At 51.1% G+C, this 22,853-nt stretch overlaps 1 protein-coding gene across 1 annotated transcript in view; it reads left to right on the plus strand.

Annotated features, from left to right (window-relative positions):
- LOC132585885 (uncharacterized) overlaps positions 1-19,631 on the plus strand; it is a 31,299-nt gene extending 11,668 nt beyond the window's left edge. The window contains exons 5-12 of the mRNA XM_060257762.1: positions 679-825; positions 978-1,073; positions 1,897-1,993; positions 2,143-2,225; positions 10,777-10,885; positions 12,916-13,021; positions 14,130-14,274; positions 17,787-19,631. Coding sequence (XP_060113745.1) covers positions 679-825; positions 978-1,073; positions 1,897-1,993; positions 2,143-2,225; positions 10,777-10,885; positions 12,916-13,021; positions 14,130-14,274; positions 17,787-18,796 — 1,793 coding nt within the window. The 3' untranslated portion in view covers positions 18,797-19,631. The remainder of the gene's footprint in view (positions 1-678; positions 826-977; positions 1,074-1,896; positions 1,994-2,142; positions 2,226-10,776; positions 10,886-12,915; positions 13,022-14,129; positions 14,275-17,786) is intronic.
- Positions 19,632-22,853: the final 3,222 nt, after the last annotated feature.

Here is a 22,853-nt window from a genome sequence, read left to right on the forward strand (position 1 = left end):
CTACCCATGCCGCCTTCCCTTGCCAGTACATGATGATGTTGTTGTTGTTGTTCAGTCGCACAGTCGAGTCCGACTCTTTGCGACCCCATGGACAAAGTCACGCCAGGCCCTCCTGTCTTCCATCATCCTCCGAAGTCTGCTTAAATTCGTGTTTGTTACATCAGTAATGCTGTCCAGCCGTCTCCTCTTTTGCCGTCCCCTTCTTCTTTTGCCTTCTGTCTTTCCCAGCATCAGGGTCTTCTCCAGCGAGTGCTCCCTTCTCACTGGGTGGCCAAAGTATTTCAGCTTCAGCTTCAGCATCTGACCTTCCAGGGAACAGTCTGGGTTGATTACTCTTAGGACTGACTGATTGGATCTTCTTGCAGTCCAAGGGACTCTCAAGAGTCTTCTCCAGCACCACAGCTCGAAAGCATCTATTCTTCTGCGCTCGGCCTTCCTTATGGTCCAGCTCTCACAGCCATACATTACTACTGGGAATACCATCGCTTTGACTATACGAACTTTTGTTGGCAGGCTGATGTCTCTACTTTTTATTATACTGCCCAGGTTCGCCATAGCTGTCCTCCCAAGGAGCAAACGTCTTTTAATTTCATGGCTACAGTCACCATCAGTACATGATACCTAGATATTAATCACTACCTTTCGTTTTGTTCTCTTCCTGCCCGCCCGTGGCATCAGGCATGATCCCCCAATCTCTCCTGGGGAAAGTGCAGGCTGCCTTTTCGGACACGGAACGTGAAAGACAGTCTCCTCCTGGACCAGAACTTGGGAAAGGCAAGGAGGTGGAAAGCAGGAGGAAGAGGCGGCAGCGGCGCAGTGTCGGCAGTGAGTATTGCAGGAGAAGGAAGCAGATGACAGCCAGTTGCTCGGGGGCCTAATAGGAGCCCTCTGGGGGCGTGATTCGGCTCCCAAACTGCTCTAAGCAATCTGACCCTCCTCTCCTTGGCCTGTTCTTGTTCCCCCTCCCCTCCTTTCAGATATCGTCACTGAAGCTCTGAGCAGATTCAAGTCAGGTCGGGCACTTCAGGCTGCTCCTTGCCCAGAGACCAAACAGAGTGTGCATCAAGGAAACGGTGAGTGGTTTTCTGGGAAGGGAGGCAGTATCACAAAGGGCTAAGCTCAATGGCAGGAACTGGTGCTCCCAGAACCCTCGGACTACTGGGTAGGGATGGGCACAGACAGGCCTAGCAACTAAAGTTTGTGGCGAATTTCAGCCGAGTCGTGGTTCGCGAACTGAAGTTCGCAGCAGATCGACCGCCCCAAACTTTCCACAAACTTTCAAGCAGTTTGTGGCAGTTCGTGTTAGTTTGTGAATGGATAGCTTTGCAGACAGGCTGTCCCCACTCGATCGGTGTTTATCAAACTGCAAACCAAAAGGGGTGTGTGTGGAGCTTTAATCCTGGTTTAGCTCTATGCCCAAACTGACTTTCTGCACTAGAATCAGAGAAACCGACTTTACAATTTTATGATTCTGTGGCTTTAGTGTAGAATGTCAGCTTGGAGAGGGAGTTAAACCAGGATTAAAAATCTAGTGCAAAACTGAGTCTCTGATTCAGAGAGAAGGGCGGGATATAAATCTGAAGTCTTCAGGAGAGCCAGTTTGGCATAGTGGTTAAATGTGCGGACTCTTATCTGGAAGAACCAGGTTTGATTCCCCACTCCTCCATTTGCACCTGCTAGCATGGCCTTGGGTCAGCCGTAGCTCTGGCAGAGGTTGTCCTTGAAAGGGCAGCTGCTGGGAGAGCCCTCTCAGCCCCACCCACCTCACAGGGTGACTGTTGCGTGGGAGGAAGGTAAAGGAGATTGTGAGCTGCTCTGAGACTCTTTGGAGTGGAGGGCGGGATATAAATCCAATATCATCTTCTTCTTCTAAATCCAAACTCTTTTTCTCCCCAGACTCCCCAAACAACTCAACTCTGAGAACTTCCTTTAATTCCAAGCGGAAGGCTTCCGATGATGACGTGTGGACGTCTGAGCTCTCGGTCAAGAAGAGGTAAGATTTGCGGAAGTCAGGTCTGTGGCTCATCGTCTTGCCTGCCCCGATCGCCCAAAGCACCTGGGACTTCAGTCGTGGGCCGTATGGCTTTTCTCCCAGGGTTCTGGCTCAAGCCTGCCTCCTTTCCCCCCCCACCACCACTGCAGGAGGTCAGCTTTGAATTCAGAAGGCTCAGATTCCTCCAACGAGGAGCTGCTCGAGCAGCCGGTGGAGGCAGATCCCTTGCAAGGTAACAGCTTTGGCTCACGCTCACTTGGCAGAGGGGTATTGTTGGGACCTGTAGTGTCTTTACTATTTTACAGGAGGACTCACAGTTACCTGTAGTGTAGGGAAGGCTCATTATTGTATTACCTGGCATGTCTACTACTTTGCAGGAGACTTCACTGCTAGCTGTAGTGTCTGTACCATTTTACGGGAGGGGGGATCACTGTTACCTGTGGTGCCTGTACTGTTTTGAGAGAGGGCTCGCTGTCACTTGCAGTGTCTTTACCGTTTTACGGGAGGACTCACCATTACCTGCAGTGTCTATACCAGGGGTGGCTAAACTGTGGCTCGGTAGCCACATGTGGCCCTTTGACACACATTGTGTGGCTCTCAAAGCCCCCACCCTGTTGGCAGTCTTGGAGTAGGCATTTGTATCTTTAAATCACTTCTCTAAGCCAGGACAGCTGGCAGCTTGGAGAATGCATTTAAAGTTAAAATTGCTTTCTTTTCCCTCCTCCCTCTCCCCGTCTATTTCCCTCCCTCAGATATCTAACGTTCGTGTCCTGTGGTTCTCCAATATCTGATGTTTATTCTATGTGGCTCTTACGTTAAGCAAGTTTGGCAACTGAAACAGGGTCTCAGGGAGATGAACATATGAAGCTGCCTTATACTGAATCAGACCCTTGGGCCATCAAAGTCAGTATTGTCTTCTCAGACTGGCAGCGGCTCTCCAAGGTCTCAAGCTGAGGTTTTTCACACCTCTTTGCCTGGACCCTTTTTTGGAGATGCCGGGGATTGAACCTGGGGCCTTCTGCTTCCCAAGCAGATGCTCTACCACTGAGCCACCGTCCCTCCCTGAATGAGATGACTGAAGTGTATGGATAGGTTCCCATGAGAGGAGGCAAGGTATGCCTGTGCCCAGGGCTTTTTTTGTATCAGGGACTCCTTTGCATATTAGGCTGCACCCCCATGTTTTAGCCAATCCTCCTGGAGCTTTCAGTAGGCCCTGTACTAAGAGCCCTGTAAGCTGTTAGAGGATTGGCTACATCAGGGGAGTGTGGCCTAATATGCAAAGGAGCTCCTGCTACACAAAAAGCCCTGCTGGTCCCAATTCGTAGAGGGAAGGCTGAAACCCCTCTTCCCCCTGCAAATCATTTTCAAGCTGAGTTGGGATCTGGCCTGCTTAGGAATATGAGTTCCACCATCTCCCACAGAGTTCCCAAGTCCCTCGCGGCCTCCGGCAGCGGACTTTTTTTGCTCATGTATTGCGTTCATGTCTTGATGATGACATCACCAGGAAGTTGTTGGAGCAAGAATCTACATAAACCCAGTCTGACAGCTACAGTATGACAGCTGGTGATCTAGCTGCCAGGCTAGGTCACAGTGACCTGATCAGCAGACCGGCTTGAGCCGGCAGAAGCCAAGTGATGCAATCTGCTGAGTCAGCACGGCCAGGATTGGCTGCTTGGACTATATATGATCTGTGTGTGCATCACACAGGTCTCTCCCTGTGAGATGGTGGTTAGGCGAAGCACTTTGTCCGTGGAGGTGATATTGTATAGACTGCACAAGAGAGCACTTGTCGTGTATATATGTTAATACACCTTTTGGCACTAGTTGCACGTGTCGGCCTGATTTTCTTTCCTGAAGCCCTGTGTCGGGCAAGTCATCTCCCTCACTCTGCTACTCCCGCTCCGACAGGGTTATGGGCCCAGGGCGGTTCCGCTGCGCGGAGGAGAGAGTTGAGAGTTGAGCTGACTGTGAGTTTGGAAAGAGCCGGAGGCGAGGAACGCCGGTGAAGGACACAGAAGCACCACCGTTCTCTGTTTGAGAGCCAGAGGGACGTCGGCAGCCAGCTGTGAGGAGGAGTCGGCACGATGGCTCAGCAACAGCTTGGAGTAGCCGTTGAGAAGCTCACCTCAGCCAACTACGCGGTGTGGAGCCTGAGAATGCAACACTACCTCAAGCGTGAAGGGCAATGGCTGTTCGTGAGTAACCCCCCTGCTGACTTATCTCCTGCCGAGACTGTGTTATCGGATAAGGCACTGGCCAACATAGTGCTGTCTATAGGAGATGACCAGCTGGTTTATGTGCGAGGGAAGGACACTCCCAAGGCTGCCTGGGACGCGTTGAGTGCGGTGCATGTTAGCACCACTGCTGGTTCCCTCATGGCCTTGACAAGGAGGATGTTCCGCACCGTTATGCCGGCTGGAGGGTGTGTGAAAGATCACATCAAACGGCTAACGGACTGTTTCGTTGAGCTGGAGGGAAGAGGCAAGACTGTAGCTCCAGACGACAGAGTGTACGTTTTGCTGTCGTCGTTGCCACCTGAGTACACTCCCCTGATAACTTCTCTGGAGACGGTGGACGTAGCGACCCTGACCATGGAATACGTCTGTGCCCACCTGCTTGACTTCCAAGAGAGAATTGCGGCCGTGAGCTGTCCGGGGGTGTCGGCCGGGCAGCGTGCTGTTATCGGTGTGTCCGGGAAGACAGCCAAGAATGAGCCAGCTTTTGCTGCTGGCAGGCGTCCGAAGGTGGAGGAAGTGGAGCCGACTGCGTTTGCAGTCCGTCGCTGCTATGGATGCGGGTCGTCGCAGCACCTGCTCCGAGCTTGCCCTGAGAGGGAGAAGAGGCGGGGGCGTGTGCGGCGAGAGCGGAGGACCGCCAGCCCGTGTGAGGAAGCAACCCGGCTGGTCACGTCTGCAGTAGAGAGCACAGGGTCTGCTTGGATTTTAGACTCCGGGGCAACGAGCCATCTCTGCTGCGAGAAGGAGTTGTTGAAAAACATTGACAGTCCTGAGCATAAGTATGTGAGATTGGCTGATGGGACCACTGCCAATTCTGTTTGCTCAGGCAATGTGGAATTTCCTGCACTGAAATGTATGTTGCAAAATGTGTTGTATGTACCCTCACTGCAGTCTAACCTGTTGAGTGTTAGCACACTGTTTGACCAGGGATACCAGGTGAGATTTGAGAAAACCTGCTGCAAAATCCTGGGAGGTGGGGGAAAGTTGCTTGTGACAGGAAAGAGGGAAGGTAAACTGTATGTGGTCCAGAGTGATTGTGCCCAGGTGGCTCAAGTGTCGAATGAGCCGGTGCACAATAATTGTATACATTTGCTCCATAGGAGACTCGGGCACTGCGGATTTAGGGCGTTAAAGAAAACCCTGGAGCTTGTGCCTAGTTTGAAAGTAAATCCTTGCAAATGTTACTTGGATTGCCAGGTCTGCAAGAAGACCAAAAGCAAGGCGTGTGCTGTTGCTAAAGAAAGCTCAAGGGAAAGCACACGAGCCCTGGAACTAGTCCATTTAGACGTTATTGGCCCATTGCCAAAGAGTCTGTCGGGGAGGAGATACTGCTTGGTGGCCACCGACGACCACACGAGGTACGCGTGGGTTTTCACCATGGTGCATAAGTCTGAGGTGTATAAGACATTCACCAAGTGGGTCAAAGCAGTGGAGAGACAATTAGGGGTTAATCTCCTGGCTGTACAAACCGACAGAGGGGGGGAATTCTTATCTAACCAGATGAAACGTTGGCTGGAGAACAAGGGCATCGCCCACCGTCTGACGAACCCGGCAACGCCCCGAGAAAATGGGCATGGGGCTGTATTGCAGAATGTGATGTATTGCATGTTAGAGGATGCACAACTGCCAATGACCTATTGGGCAGAAACCATACATGCAGCTGTTTTTTTGCAAAATAGGGTTTGGTGTAATACTGTGAAAAATGTGCCTTACAGGTTACTGTTGAACAAGACCCCAGATTTGAGTTCTTTAAAAGTCTTTGGGTCACGGGCTCGGGTTGGCATCCACTCCACGAGTAGCGGGGAGGGGGATGTCCGGGCAGAGAGCCTAATTTTTCTGGGCTACAAGCCAAGGGCCAGGTGTTATCGTTTCTGCAATAGCAAAAGCAAGATAACACTTAGTAAGAGTGCCCAGTTCAATGAAGAAAGCAGCTGGCCAAGGTTGCACTCCTTGCAGAAACAATTTGTCCTGCTGCCAAGTAGCGATAACGATGTTGGAGCGCAGCCCAGAACTCCAGCCCAGGAGGTGGCACCCAGTGGGGCTGGAGAAGGTGAGCCGAATGCTGGCACAGAGCCTGACGAGCAGAGTCAGGAGGCAGAGCCTCAAATGCAGGAACTGGAGGTAAAGTGTGAGAGTCAGGAGGTTCAACACCCAAATACAGGGGCAGAGCAACCAGCCCAGGAGGTGGGAACAGAGCAACCCGAAGAAGACAAAGCTGGTCCAAGCACAGGGCCACGGGTGTCTGCCAGGTCCACCAAAGGCCAACGTCCCGCTAGGTACAAGTGTCCCTATGTCACTCTGACTGTCAATCCAGACCCACCCGGATTAGAGGAAATGTTAAAAGAAAAGGCTAAGAAATGGAAAGCCTGGGTGGCAGAGTGCGAGGCAAGGGAGAAGGAGGCTGAAGCCAAGCGTCTGAAAGAGCTGGCTGAACAGGAACACGATGATGTGTTTTACAATCATGATGAGTTCCTGAACGAATTCCGGAAAGGGTTCCGAGCTACGTAAATATGAACTGTAATGTTGCTGGTGGACATGTATGTAAACTGTGTAAAGTGTTTTGGTGCACTGGGTTTAAATAGATTAGGAGGTGTGTTGGAGCAAGAATCTACATAAACCCAGTCTGACAGCTACAGTATGACAGCTGGTGATCTAGCTGCCAGGCTAGGTCACAGTGACCTGATCAGCAGACCGGCTTGAGCCGGCAGAAGCCAAGTGATGCAATCTGCTGAGTCAGCACGGCCAGGATTGGCTGCTTGGACTATATATGATCTGTGTGTGCATCACACAGGTCTCTCCCTGTGAGATGGTGGTTAGGCGAAGCACTTTGTCCGTGGAGGTGATATTGTATAGACTGCACAAGAGAGCACTTGTCGTGTATATATGTTAATACACCTTTTGGCACTAGTTGCACGTGTCGGCCTGATTTTCTTTCCTGAAGCCCTGTGTCGGGCAAGTCATCTCCCTCACTCTGCTACTCCCGCTCCGACAGAAGTGATGTCATCGTGCTGGCAATGTTGCTTACCAGCCGCTGTAGGCGTTTCCGGGAAAACACTAGGGTTTTCCTAGACCAGTGGTGGCCAAACTGTGGCTCTTTCACACATACTGTGTGGCTCTCAAATGTCTGAGAGCCAGTTTGGCGTAGCGGACTCTTCTCTGGGAGAACCGGGTTTGATTCCCCACTCCTCCACTTGCAGCTGCTGGAATGGCCTTGGGTCAGCCATAGCTCTTGTAGGAGCTGTCCTTGAAAGGGCAGACTCTTATCTGGGAGAACCGGGTTTGATTCCCCACTCCTCCACTTGCAGCTGCCGGAATGGCCTTGGGTCAGCCATAGCTCTGGCAGAGGTTGTCCTTGAAAGGGCAGACTCTTATCTGGGAGAACCGGGTTTGATTCCCCACTCCTCCCCTTGCAGCTGCTGGAATGGCCTTGGGTCAGCCATAGCTCTGGCAGAGGTTGTCCTTGAAAAGGCAGACCCTTATCTGGGAGAACCGGGTTTGATTCCCCACTCCTCCACTTGCAGCTGCTGGAATGGCCTTGGGTCAGCCATAGCTCTGGCAGAGGTTGTCCTTGAAAAGGCAGACCCTTATCTGGGAGAACCGGGTTTGATTCCCCACTCCTCCACTTGCAGCTGCTGGAATGGCCTTGGGTCAGCCATAGCTCTGGCAGAGGTTGTCCTTGAAAAGGCAGACCCTTATCTGGGAGAACCGGGTTTGATTCCCCACTCCTCCCCTTGCAGCTGCTGGAATGGCCTTGGGTCAGCCATAGCTCTGGCAGAGGTTGTCCTTGAAAAGGCAGACCCTTATCTGGGAGAACCGGGTTTGATTCCCCACTCCTCCACTTGCAGCTGCTGGAATGGCCTTGGGACAGCCATAGCTCTGGCAGAGGTTGGCCTTGAAAGGGCAGACCCTTATCTGGGAGAACCGGGTTTGATTCCCCACTCCTCCACTTGCAGCTGCTGGAATGGCCTTGGGACAGCCATAGCTCTGGCAGAGGTTGTCCTTGAAAGGGCAGACTCTCCTCTGGGAGAACCGGGTTTGATTCCCCACTCCTCCACTTGCAGCTGCTGGAATGGCCTTGGGTCAGCCATAGCTCTGGCAAAGGTTGTCCTTGAAAGGGCAGACTCTTATCTGGGAGAACCGGGTTTGATTCCCCACTCCTCCACTTGCAGCTGCTGGAATGGCCTTGGGTCAGCCATAGCTCTGGCAGAGGTTGTCCTTGAAAAGGCAGACCCTTATCTGGGAGAACCGGGTTTGATTCCCCACTCCTCCACTTGCAGCTGCTGGAATGGCCTTGGGACAGCCATAGCTCTGGCAGAGGTTGGCCTTGAAAGGGCAGACCCTTATCTGGGAGAACCGGGTTTGATTCCCCACTCCTCCACTTGCAGCTGCTGGAATGGCCTTGGGTCAGCCATAGCTCTGGCAGAGGTTGTCCTTGAAAAGGCAGACCCTTATCTGGGAGAACCGGGTTTGATTCCCCACTCCTCCACTTGCAGCTGCTGGAATGGCCTTGGGACAGCCATAGCTCTGGCAGAGGTTGGCCTTGAAAGGGCAGACCCTTATCTGGGAGAACCGGGTTTGATTCCCCACTCCTCCACTTGCAGCTGCTGGAATGGCCTTGGGACAGCCATAGCTCTGGCAGAGGTTGTCCTTGAAAGGGCAGACTCTCCTCTGGGAGAACCGGGTTTGATTCCCCACTCCTCCACTTGCAGCTGCTGGAATGGCCTTGGGTCAGCCATAGCTCTGGCAAAGGTTGTCCTTGAAAGGGCAGACTCTTATCTGGGAGAACCGGGTTTGATTCCCCACTCCTCCACTTGCAGCTGCTGGAATGGCCTTGGGTCAGCCATAGCTCTGGCAGAGGTTGTCCTTGAAAAGGCAGACCCTTATCTGGGAGAACCGGGTTTGATTCCCCACTCCTCCACTTGCAGCTGCTGGAATGGCCTTGGGACAGCCATAGCTCTGGCAGAGGTTGTCCTTGAAAGGGCAGACTCTCCTCTGGGAGAACCGGGTTTGATTCCCCACTCCTCCACTTGCAGCTGCTGGAATGGCCTTGGGACAGCCATAGCTCTGGCAGAGGTTGTCCTTGAAAGGGCAGACTCTTATCTGGGAGAACCGGGTTTGATTCCCCACTCCTCCACTTGCAGCTGCTGGAATGGCCTTGGGACAGCCATAGCTCTGGCAGAGGTTGTCCTTGAAAGGGCAGACTCTCCTCTGGGAGAACCGGGTTTGATTCCCCACTCCTCCACTTGCAGCTGCTGGAATGGCCTTGGGTCAGCCATAGCTCTGGCAAAGGTTGTCCTTGAAAGGGCAGACTCTTATCTGGGAGAACCGGGTTTGATTCCCCACTCCTCCACTTGCAGCTGCTGGAATGGCCTTGGGTCAGCCATAGCTCTGGCAGAGGTTGTCCTTGAAAAGGCAGACCCTTATCTGGGAGAACCGGGTTTGATTCCCCACTCCTCCACTTGCAGCTGCTGGAATGGCCTTGGGACAGCCATAGCTCTGGCAGAGGTTGTCCTTGAAAGGGCAGACTCTCCTCTGGGAGAACCGGGTTTGATTCCCCACTCCTCCACTTGCACCTGCTGGAATGGCCTCGGGTCAGCCATAGCTTTCGTAGGAGTTGTCCTTGAAACGGCAGTTGCTGTAAGAGCTCTCTCACCCCCACCCACCTCACAGGGTGTCTGTTGTGGGGAGGGAAGGTAAAGGAGATTGTAAGCCACTCTGAGACTCTTGAGATTCAGAGTATAGGGCGGGATATAAATCCAAAATCATCTTCTTCTTCAAAGCCCCCACTGCTGGCTAGGAGAAGGCAGTTCTCTGTTTATATAACGTCTCCAAGCCAAGCCAGCTGGCAGTTTGGAGAATACATTTACAGTTAAAGTTGCTTTCTTTCTACCGCTACCTCCCCCATCTATTTGCTTTCCTTTCTCCGTCCCTCTCTTCCTTCCTGTCTTGCAGCTCTCAAACATCTGATGTTCATGTCTTGCGGCTCTCAGACATCTGACATTCGTGCCTTGTGGCTCTCAGACATTTGACATTTATTCTATGTGGCTCTTACATTAAGCAAGTTTGGCCACCCCTGTCCTAGACGCTCTAGCGATTTGGGAGAGAAAAAACTCTATGGTACCTATATACCATAGAGTTTTCCCTCCCAAATCGCTAAAGCATCTGGGAAAACCGTAGAGTTTCCCTGGAAACGCCTAGAGTGGCCGGCGAGCGATGTCGCTGTTGCGATGACATCACTTCCGGGTGACGTCATCACCCCGACGATGTCAGAAGAGGATGGGCTGGCGGGTTGGGAACCTCCAGGGCGGGAGAACCTCTCCCTGGCCTTGTCAGCAAGCTGGGTGGTCAGGGGACACCCCCTCCCCACCGCCCGGACTCATGTAGCACATATTGTGCACTTTGGCCCTCAGTTGGCTGCCCTTACATTGAATGTTATGAATGACCCATTTTGGCTTCTCTTGAAGAAAATCAGTTGAATAATAAATAAAACAGCAAATGTTGGTCGCCTCTCCTGTTCCTTTGCTAACCCATCTTCCTGCAACCCAGGTCTTCCTGCCCTGCTCTTCTCCAACAGTCCCTCGAATCCAGGCAGCCCACGAATCTCCACTGCCAAAGTCCAGAGGAGGCGGAGCAGCAGCAGGCAACGCCCACAGAGGTCTGGTGGAGGGCGGGATCTTTCTCTGGGGGAACAATGGCAAGGGGGGGGTAGGTGGGTGAGAAGAGCTTGTATGCAGAAGGACTTGGAATGCAATGGCCGTTGTCTACCTGCCGGGGATTCAGCGTCATTGAATGCATTCAGTTACGCTTCTTAAGGGAGCGGCCCAAACGAGGACTATTGTGAACGCCTCATTTTTTTCCCCTTTACAGGGGCACATATATCGACAAGCAAAGCAGCGGAAAGCCGCACCTGTTTGATTTCTGCCTGCTTCACAGTTTGAGCTGTAGAGGACCTCTTGCGCAAAGTTTATTGTCCATAAAAATCGCTATGTAGAAAATGAGTAGGTTGAAATCCACCCTCAGCCGTTTTGTCTGCTTTGCAACCAAGAGTCCTAGTTTCAGTCCGTTGTCACTACAGCTGTAAAGTCTCTTGAGGTAGCGGATGATAAGAAAAGACCCTCCATGCCTTGAAAGTGGACCTGGGTTGGTCCAGTGATGCGGCTGAATAAATCTGCATCATATACACTCTTGTGTCAGCCTATGGGCCTTTTCACATTTTCCTTGTAAATTTCTATATCTCCCCCCCACCCCTCGTTCTGCTTGTATTTTGCTCTCTCTATTGGGTTGATCCGATATTAAAGGTAAAGATAGTCCCCTGTGCAAGCACCAGTCGTTTCCGACTCTGGGGTGACGTTGCTTTCACAACGTTTTCACTGCAGACTTTTTACGGGGTGGTTTGCCCTTGCCTTCCCCAGTCCTCTACGCTTTCCCTCCAGCAAGCTGGGGACTCCTTTTACCGACCTCGGAAGGATGGAAGGCTGAGTGAACCTCGAGCAGACTACCTGAACCCAGCTTCCACCGGGGTTGAACTCAGGTCGTGAACAGAGCTTAGGACTGCAGTACTGCAGCTTTTACCACTCTATTCAGCATATCTCCCTGCAGATTTAAACTGCAGTTTTTTATGCTGGACATAAACCAGTATGATATCAAAGCGACCACTAGAGGGAGCAAATCAAGTGTGGAACACAGGGAAAACCCCACTATAGCAGGGGTGGCCAATGGTAGCTCTCCAGATTTTTTTTTGCCAACAACTCCCATCAGCCCAAGTCAGCTTGGCCAATGGCTGGGGCTGATGGGAGTTGTAGGCAAAAAAACATCTGGAGAGCTACCGTTGGCCACCCCTGCACTATAGCAACAGGAACTTACACGTGAGGAAAACAGGAATGCGAAAAAGCCCGGTAGGTCGTTCCACTTCCAACTACTTGGCTACATTGGTTGTTGTAGATTTTCCAGGCTGTGTAGCTGTGGTCTTGGCATTGTGAGACCTGACGTTTCACCAGCAACTGTGACTGACATCCGCAGAGGTGTAACCCAGAAAACTGGAGTTCTCTCTGGGTCAAATTGAGAAGAAGATGGTAGGCAGATAATTTATATGTACTCAGGCAGGTGGGGGAGGGCTGAGTCATTGTCTTGTGGGAGCTTCCTAGACAGTGACCTGCTAACGGAGGAGCTTACCTGAGGGGGTTCTTTTGTATATGGCTTGGCTATTGAAATTCTAATCTTATCTGTAGTGCTGTTGCAAGCTGTAGAGCATTTTGTGTTTTTCAGGACTGGAAGCCATGCCCTGTTCATTTTTAAACTTCTTTCCTGTTGAAATTGTGTTTATGTTTCTGGATTTCAATGGCTTCCCTGTGTAATCTAACATGGCAATTGGATGTGTCGTCCAGCATTCCAAGTGTCTTGGAATAAGATACTGTGTCCTGTTTGAATTGGGCTATGTAAACACCTAACTCGAAACCTAAGCCTTCGACAACATACTTTACACCTTGAAGTTTATAAGCAAATCCAGTTGACTGACACGCTTCCTGTTTTTGTCCCATTTGGTGCTCTTAGAGACCCTCTGTTGAACGGGAGGTTCCCCATAGAGATGATGCTTTAAAGTCCCTGGTAGACCTTTTTTCTTTAAATATGTATCGTAGGCTAAGCAAAGCAATGAAACCGATGCCTTAATTTCCCTTTCCTTTTCAGGAAACATTCCACCCGCACTGCCCCCTCCTGCTCCCCAACACCCTTTGAGCGGAAGGACGTGGGGCGCAAATCCCTGCGTGTTTTCTTCTGGGGCAGCAAAGACCTGGTACGTCCCGACAGGGCATGAAAGGCCAGAGAGACGCTGGCATTCTGCAGGGAGAATGGTACTTTTTGCACTTCCCGTTCCAACCAGCAGGGGGCCACAAATGATTTAGGTTGCAGCTTCTGTTGTTTTGAGCCTCTCTAGGACTTCACCATTAGAACCAAGGAGAACACTGTCGTGTGGCCAACTTGAATTGTCAGTTTATAACCCTACTAAATTCTCTGTGCACGTAGGGTGTTGCTATTCCTTATAATTTGCATTGAAAGTCAGTAGAAAAAGGCAATTCAGGCTGAGATTGGATGTCCCTGCCTAAGGGTCCCCCCCTCCCCCCCATTTTCATTTTACTCGCTAGTAAGTTCCTCTTTCTTTGGGATTTTCTTTTTCTTTTACTTTGGCCTGCACATGTTTTGCTCCCTCTAGTGGTCGAGTTGATAATACAGCGTTTTTCCCCCCAGCATAAAAACCTGCAGTTTAAATCTGCAGGAAGATATGATGGGGGAGGGGGGGGGAGCTGCGTGATATCAAATTGTCCACTAGAGGGAGCAAAATATGTATGGATTAGAATCGCCCCCAAAGAAACAGGAAGTGAAGTGATTTAATTAGGCCTTGAATTCAGCAGGAGCTCACAGGAGCACAGCTCCTGAACCTTTCTGAGGGTCCCCCCTCCTCCTCCCCACCCAGGATCTCTGTCCATTGAATAGGAGGTGCAGCGGCATAACAATCCCTGGGTGAGGAGAGCGGACAGCCAACCAGCCACCAGGGGCTTTGCCACACCCCCAGCAGCCCTCATTAACCCTGGAGAAGCCCACATCATCCTTTCTCCACTTCTTATGTGATTTTGGGCAGTGGGTGGCTTTCTGGCCTTTTGACGGAGGGGGGGGGCGGCCTAGGAGAGCCCCAGGTGAGCGAGGCCTGATTGGGCTGGCTGGATCTCTAGCCAGCCCAAGCAGGTCTCGCTTGCCCAGGGCTCTCCTTTCTTGTGTCGGGTTGTGAGTCCTAAAATCTCCTGCCCTAAATTTTGTTAGTCTTTAAGGTGCTCTTGAACTCTTGCTCTTTTCTACCGGGCAAAATGCAACTTGACATGACATGTCCTCCTTTGTCTTCTCCCCAGCATCCGCTCTCTCCTTCCATCAAGCTCAAAGAGCCAAGCGGCCAGCTTCTGACGGAGAAGACCGCAGCAGAAGTGCTGGGAGTCCCTGGTTCCCAACAGCGATGGGCCCACTTGCCCTCCCGCAAGCCCAAAGAAACTGAAGAGAGTAAGGCCCTCCTGGAACCAGGGATATTTCATACCCTTTTAATAGTTGCATGAGAAGGAGAAGCTCAGCAGCTGAAGTGAGACGCTGCAGAGGCCTAACTTCTCCCTGCCGCACTGCTGTGAAAGATGCAGGATTGTCCTTCAAAGACCAGGGAGATCAGTTGCCCAAAGAAAAGCTTAGTGCAGGATTCCAACAGTATAGCCGAAGTGCATGTCATATAATTTTCCTCCCAAATTGCTAGAGCGTCCAGGGAAACCATAGAGTGCCAGTTTGGTGTAGTGAAGTGCACGGACTCTTATCTGGGAGAACCGGGTTTGGTTCCCCACTCCTCCACTTGCAGCTGCTGGAATGGCCTTGGGTCAGCCATAGCTCTGGCAGAGGTTGTCCTTGAAAGGGCAGACTCTTATCTGGGAGAACCGGGTTTGATTCGCCATTCCTCCACTTGCAGCTGCTGGAATGGCCTTGGGTCAGCCATAGCTCTGGTAGGTGATACAATAACACAGGCACCGGTGTACTAACAATGGCAAAATTCAAAACTGCAGCGGTTGAATTATTACTGTCAGACATAAAGGTCGTTTTCGCACTCCCCTTAATCAGCAGCGACGACCCTCTTCACCGCGCAGGATCTGCGCGGATTTCGCACTAATTGCCGCGGAGCACCCAGAAGAGCCGGAAAGTCCCGGCGCTTTTGCGGCGCAAACGGAAACCGCCAAAAACCAGTTTCCGTTTGCGCCGCAAAAGCGCCGGGACTTTCCGGCTCTTCTGGGTGCTCCGCGGCAATTAGTGCGAAATCCGCGCAGATCCTGCGCGGTGAAGAGGGTCGTCGCTGCTGATTAAGGGGAGTGCGAAAACGACCAAAGTGTGCAAATAAGCATTTAGTGCAATATAAAACAATACATTTTATACCAGGCTACCAGAGAAAGAGCCTTCTCAATTGCAGCCCCCCACTGGTGGAACCAACTCCCAGAAGAGGTAAGGGCCTTGCGGGACCTTACCCAGTTCTACAAGGCCTGTAAAACAACCCTATTTCGACTGGCCTTCAGCCCAACTTTGTAGATGCCCAACATCACTGAATGTACTGTACCAACTTTAGCACCAAAAATTGTTTTAATACTTTTAAACTGTTTTAAATTATGTTAATTGTTTATTTGATAATGGATTACTAATTTAATTGTTTGCTTATTGTTTTTATTGTTTGATGTTAAATTGTTGTTAGCCGCCCTTAGCCTGCTTCAGTGGGGAGGGCGGGATATAAGTACGAAGAATAAAAATAATAATAATACATGCGACAAAACATTAGAACGCACACCCTCTCATCGCTCCATTTTCGTTGTCAAGGTCTTAGAGACTTTGCCTTCTGCTGCTTTTTCAGTCCGGACCTCGGGTGGAGTTCTGCACTTCTTACAGAGAGAACAAAGACCGTATTTCCTGGATTATTTTACGGTTTCGTAGGAGTAACCCTTCGTCAGCCTTCTCTCAGTGCTGCTTTTACTGGAGCCGCAGTACACTGAATTCATTCATGGATCAATGCATGCCTTCACAAACCTCTGCTACTGACTCTTTGTTCTCTTGAAGAGAAGTTGCACAGAACGACGCCCCCAACTCCACCCGAGGTCCAGACTGCAAAAAGCAGCAGAAGGCAAGGCTTCTAAGACCTTGACAAGGAAAATGGAGTGATGAGAGGGTGGGCGTTCTAATGTTTTGCTGCGTGTATTGTTTTATATTGCACTAAATGCTTATTTGCACACTTTATGTGTCGGAGTAATAATTCAACCGGTGCAGTTTCGAATTTTGCCATAGCTCTGGTAGGAACTGTCCTTGAAAGGGCAGCTTCTGGGAGAGCTCACTCAGCCCCACCCACCTCACAGGGTGTCTGTTGTGGGGGAGGAAGGGAAAGGAGATTGTGAGCTGCTTTGAGACTCTGTCCTTGCAAGGGCAGCTGCTGTGAGAGCTCTCTCAGCCCACCCACCTCACAAGGTGTCTGTTGTGGGGGAGGAAGGGAAAGGAGATTGTAGGCCGTTCTGAGACTCTGTCCTTGAAGGGCAGCTGCTGTGAGAGCCCTCTCAGCCCCACCCACCTCACAGGGTAACTGTTGTTGGGGAGGAAGGTAAAGGAGATTGTGAGCCGCTCTGAGATTCAGAATATAGGGTGGGATATAAATCCAATCCAATATCTTCATGGAAGCTCCTAGAGCGGCCGGCGCGTGACATCGTTGGCGCAATGTTGGCCCAACATCTGTTGGCCGTCCCCGGCCCAAGAGACGCCCGCCTTGCCTCAACTAGGGCCAGGGCTTTTTCAGTCCTGGCCCCGATCTGGTGGAATCAGCTCCCTATTGAGATCCGGGCCCTACCTGGCTTATTAGCCTTCCGTAGGGCCTGTAAAACGGAGCTGTTCCACCAGGCTTTTAGCTGAGGCTGCGGGCATCTATTCTTGATCTGGTTGGCCTCCCCAGCCGGCACTGTCATCTGTGCTAGGAACTGGAATAAAAACTGCCATCCCTATGAGATATCATGATGTGAGATGGCTAGGCTGGGCAATATGCGATGTCATGGTCATCTGAATGCTGTTGAACTGTCTGTTTATAAAAGGTTTTATTGTAGTTTATTGTTTTATTATATGTTGTACTCCGCCCTGAGCCCTACAGGGAGTGGGCGGAATAGAAATTTACTAAAATAAATAAATAAAAACAATGACTCTTCCCCTCCCAAAAAAATCCTAGTATTAAATAGAAGAGATTGGATTTATACCTTGCTCTTCGCTTGCTCTTCACACACAAGCGGCCCTGTGGCGCAGAGTGGTAAAGCAGCAGTACTGCAGTACTGTGGTCTGTGGTTTTCACGACCTGGGTTCGATTCCGGTGGATTCTGGATTCAGGTAGCCGGCCCAAGGTTGACTCAGCCTTCCATCCTTCCGAGGTCAGTCAAATGAGCATCCAGCTTGCTGGGAGGAAAGTGTAAAAGACTGGGGAAGGCAATGGCAAACCACCCCGTAAAAAGTCTGCCGTGAAAACGTTGTGAAAGCAGCGTCACCCCAGAGTCGGAAATGACTGGTGCTTCCACAGGGGACCTTTCTTTTCCTTCGCTTGGAGTCTCAGAGCAGCTTACAATCTCCTTTCCCTTCCCCTGCCCGCAACAGACACCCTGTGAGCAGTGTCCCCTCTAAGCTGAGTTAGCGTGAGCTGGCTCACATATTTTTAGTCTCCAGCTAGCACATTTGTGTCTTGGTTCAGGAAGGATGACCCCGGAGCACAATAATTTATTGGTTTTATCATATGTTGTACTCCGCCCTGAGCCCTACGGGGAATGGGCGGAATAGAAATGTACTAAAATAAAGAAATAAATTATGTTACTTACATCCTGATGTCGGGAGGGTTGTGGGCTGGTGGGTTGGGGACCCCCACGTGAGAGAACCCCCGCCCCACCCAGGAGTTTGCCAGCCCTGTTGGCAACCCTAGATTCTATGCCGCTTCCCGCACATTTAAAAAACTTCCTCTCTGGGATGTCTTTTTCCAGGACCTGTGGGCCAGTCATCTGATGAAGACTCCCCTCCTTACATAGACCAAGTGGTCGCAGAGCCTGCTGTGAAACACAAAAACGGAAATGGGGCCACTCCCAATTTGGATGGTGTTTCTCGCAGGCGCCAAGAACTGTCCTTGGGGACGGCGGAGGGTTTGCACAGCGATCCCACTGAGGCCGCTCCTCTGCTGCGGCCGTTTCGAGTCCTGCGTCGTTCCTTGAGTTGGCCTGAAGATCTGTCCTTTCGGGATACCACAGAACGAGGGAAGATGGATTGTATTCCGGACGAGGCAGCCGTCGTTCCTGGAGACCGTTTCGGCCTAGCTGAGCTGGAGAAGCCTGGTGTGAGAGTTACAGCAACAGGCATGAGGCAGGCGGGCGTCCACACAGTGTGTGTCACGTTGGCTGACAGCTACAAGGCCGCCCACCCAGAGAACGAACCTTGTGACATCCCAGAGAGCCTCCATTCCTCCAAACCAGCCCTGCCTGACAATCATGGCACCCAGGCCAACAACTTTTGCCACCTCAGCAAGGTGCCCCAAAGCAGCCTGAAGCGCTTCGCCCTCAACTTCCAGCGGACATCGTCTCAGCCGAACGAGGGGCCGAACACAGCTAGGCCCAAGAGGAAAGGGGGACGCCGTTTTGGCCGGTCTCTGAGCCACGAGAGCGGCCTACCGTTGCGTGCTGAAGAGGAGGAGGTGGGCTGCACGGCAAAGAAAAAAGGGACCTCCTTACTGCCCCCTAAGAGCCCCTTGCAGTCCTTCAAGGCCTACGGGCGGCAGATCTTCATTGCCCACAAACATTGGGCCATGGCTTTTGTAGGGCAACGGGGCAGGAAGGAATCGATGTCGCCAAGTCCCCAAGAAACCGAACAAGCTGCAGCGGATTCCCAAGAGCCCCTCTTGGCATGCCGGCTAGAGGGAGAACGACATAGTTATCGCCGTTCTTCCAAATTCTCCTCGGTGGAACCCCAGCTTGTGGCTGGTCAGGATGCCCTGGATTTGTAGATGAACTGGGATGCCAATTGTGGACCAAAAAATCACTCACAATTACTAGTCAGCCAGGCTGGGCTAGTTAAATCGTGTTCAACGCCTAACGCTTTGTCCCGTCCTTACCTTTGGCTCGGATTCTGCAAGTGGGGTCCCTGCTGGTGCTGGTAACAGTGCCAGGCCTTTGGTTTTTAATACCATACGGTGGCCCTCCTCCTCCCTGCCAATCACTTCCCGCTAATGGGATCTCGCTGCTGACATTAATTTCACACACACTTACCCTGCTAACGTTCTGCTATTCAATTTTCTCGCCTCTGTTTTCCTTAAATGGCTCATTCCTGCTCAAGGGGTTTGTATAAAATCTTTTCTGGATCGTGGGCATTTGGGGTGTTTCGTACTTGTCCTTATCTGGTTCCCTGAAACCAGCAGCCTTAAAGGGCTGGCCTGTCTTTTGTATTTTATGCCCGTGATACCTTTTGCCTTGCGGACAACAGAAGAAAATGCAGAAAATCTTGTGCGGCAAGCAAATCCTTTAAAATTGGCTCCCCAAAGCGACCACTGGCATGCTGTTTTTCTAGCCAACGTGCGGACAAGGGAGTATGGTTGAACTCATTTCAGTTTCCTCTCCTTCAAATTCTCGGGAGCAGGAAAACGAGCTCGGTTTTAAGATTGGGGTATATGCATGCAGTTTCCTTGTTAGCCCTCCAGGGGGCAGTCAGGTACGTCGATTGTTTCCAAACTCTCCTGTATGATTATTATTTTTTTTAATTTTACTGTTGGAAACGTTTGGCCTGCTTTGTGTGCTGTCTTTCCTAATCCTAACACTAAATAATTAAAAGCAAGAAACACCATACGGTAGCTGTCTCACATATTCTTTCCCACCCTTCTTATATTGAAAAACAAATTCATTTCCATGCGTTTTCCTTTTCTGGTAATTGTTTTTTTGGGGCGAGGGCCCAAGGTGTGGATAGGGGTGCCAGCTAGAGTTGCCAAGTCCAATTCAAGAAATATCTGGGGACTTTGGGGGTGGAGCCAGGAGACTTTGGGGTGGAACCAGGAGAGTTTGGGGGTGGAGCCAGGAGCAAGGCTGTGACAAGCGGAACTGAACTCCAAAGAGGGTTCTGGCCATCACATTTAAAGGGAATGCACACCTTTTAAATGCCTTCCCTCCATTGGAAATAATGGATAGGGGCACCTTCTTTTGAGGCTCACAGAATTGGACTTCCTGGTCCAATCCTTTTGAAACTTGGAGGGTGTTTTGAGAAGAGGTATTCAATGCTATGCTGCGAATTTGGTGCTTCTATCTAAACAAACAGACCCCCCCCCCCAGAGCCCCAGATACCCACAGTTTATTTCACTCAAGAAAATCACTCCTCCATTTTACATTGCTTCACTCTCAAACCTCATTACAAATGAGGTTTGTATTGAGGTTTGAGGTATTGAGGTTTGAGAGTGGCGCAGCGTGGTAAAGCAGCAGTACTGCTCTGAACTCTCTGCTCACAACCTGTGTTCGATTCCAGCGGAAGCTGGATTCAAGTAGCCGGCCCAAGGTTGACTCAGCCTTCCATCTTTCTGAGGTCCCTCAAATGAGTACCCAGCTTGCTGGGGGAAAGTGTAAAAGACTGGGGAAGGCAATGGCAAACCACCCTGTAAAAAGTCTGCCGTGAAAACGTGAAAGCAACGTCACCCCAGAGTCGGAAACGACTGGTGCTTGCACAGGGGACCTTTCCTTTTTCCTTGAGAGTGAAGCGATGTAAAATTGGAATTATAGTTGACCTGGAGAGGGCCTGTGGCTCGGTAGCAAAGCATGCAAGAGGCATGCAGAAGGTCCCAGGGTTCAATCCCTGACATCTCCAGTTAAAAGGATCGGGTAGGTGATGGGAAAGACTTCCAACTGAGACCCTGAGAGCTGCTGCCGGTCTGAGTAGACAAGACGGATCTTACTGAACCCAATGGTCTGGTTCAGTGCCGGATTAAACCCTGTGGAGGCCCCTAGGCAATCAAAATCTTGCAGGCCCCCTCGCAAATTATCTCAGAGTCTGAGTGCCTACCCCACTGCTCATGGCCCCTGCTGCAGGCACCTTCTCAAAAGCCCCTTTGACTAAGCTGCAGGGGAGAGACAGAGAGAGGCAAACTTGGTGATGACGCCGGCAGCAGCTGCACCAGGCAAGTCGGGCAAAGAGCGGCTCAGTTGCTGGCTGGGAGGGCTGCAAGCAGGGGGGAAAGGGGGGGGAGTGGGGAGCCAGCCTGGGGCTTCTAAAGGTGTGGGGGCCCACAGGCCAGTGCCTACTTGGCCTAATTGTTAATCCGGCTCTGGTCTGGTTCAGTAGAAGGCAGCTTTGTGTGTGATCTCCAGATGACCCAGATCAGATCCCCTGGAGCGAATGGCTGCTCGTACAGGTGGGCACTATGGTGTTTAGGGTTGCCAAATCCAATTCAAGAAATATCTGGGGACTTTGGGGGCGGAGCCAGGAGGCTTTGTGGGTGGAGCCAGGAGCAAGAGTGTAACAAGCATAATTGAACTCCAAAGGGAGTTCTGGCCATCACATTTAAAGGGACCGCACCCCTTTTAAATGCCTTCCCTCCACTGGAAATAATGAAGGATAGGGGCAGCTCCTTTGCAGACTCAGAGAATTGGACCCCCTGGTCCAATCCTTTTGAAACTTGGAGAGTGTTTTGAGGAGAGGCGTTGGATGCTATGCGGCAAATTTGGTGCCTCTGCCTCAGAAAACAGCCCCCCCAGAGCCCCAGATACCCGCGGATCTATTCTCCATTATTCCTTATGGGAATCAGTCTTCATAGCAAATAATGGAGTGTGCAGCGGGCATTTCCCCCCTCCGCGGCTTTCTGATGACCCTGAAGCGGGGGGAGGGCTCCAAATTGGGAGATCCCCTGCCCCCACCTGGGGACTGGCAACCCTACTGGTGTTTTAACCGCTGAGTCCCCTGGCTCCACCCCCCAATCTCCAGGAATTTCCCAACCCAGAGTTGGCAACCCTAGAAGGGCTGGCTCCGCAGGGGAACGCACAGGACGTTTCCAGAGGCTGAAGGTTGGTTTGAAACACGCAGCGAAAGCCTTGTGCGTCACAGGTCTGGCACTATTAAATTATCATATTTTTAGCAGCCTCCGTTTGCGAGGTTTGCCAAGAGCTTTCTCAGCCAGGCTTCTGGCAAAGGGGGAAAAAGGCCTTCCCCCAAGCTGCATAGTCGTCTGGTTCCTCCACTCCTAATTAACCGTACCGTCAAAATAATAAGGGGGCAGAGAGGTTAATTTTAGGGATGCCCTCTGGTGTGTTCAGATATGGGGAGGAGAGCCTGAATTCTGCAAGGCGGGAGTGCCTGGGAGTGGGGGGAAACTGCCCCAGTTAATTTATGATGGCTTTGGAAACTGGGGTGCGAAGAAGCAGAGAGAAGGGCAATTCTGTGGCCCCTTGGGGACTGGTGCTAATATTCTGCTTCTATAAAAAGCCTGCCTGCGTAATTGTCATTTCTTCCCCTCCGTTTTCTCCTCTTTTGGTCCAGTTTTCTGAGACAAGAAGACGTTTCCCAAGAACCCAAGACTGTGTCGAGCAAGCTATCTGGCAATCAGTTAAAAAGGAGGAAGATGATGAAGATGATGATGTTGATGACATTGGATTTATTTCCCACCCTATTTATATGCAATTGCTGCCCTATTTAGATGTAATTATATGTAGCTCATTTATATGTAATTGGCTTACTATAAACCAGCAGAATTTATTTGGAAAGCAGGAGACGTTCTGGGGTAGACAAAACTAGCAATTTTGCTTCTGGAAACAGCTGGAACAAAGCCCATAAAGGGCTTTATGTAGCAGATGATTTGCTGATTAAGTTGTCAAAAAAGAAAAGTCTGGCCCTCTAATGCGGCCCCCAAAGCTTATCAAGGCCTCCACAAATACAGAAATAGTCCAGAGAGGGTAAGGAGTCAGGAGGAGGAGGAGGAGAAGTAGTAGTCTGCAGATTTATACACCACTCAGAAGAAGAAGACTGCAGATTTATACACCACCACGCTGAATCTCAAAGTCTCAGAGCAGCTCGCAATCTCCTTTATCTTCCTC

The sequence above is a fragment of the Heteronotia binoei genome, chromosome 17 (genome assembly GCF_032191835.1).
Source record: "Heteronotia binoei isolate CCM8104 ecotype False Entrance Well chromosome 17, APGP_CSIRO_Hbin_v1, whole genome shotgun sequence".
NCBI lineage: Eukaryota > Metazoa > Chordata > Lepidosauria > Squamata > Gekkonidae > Heteronotia > Heteronotia binoei.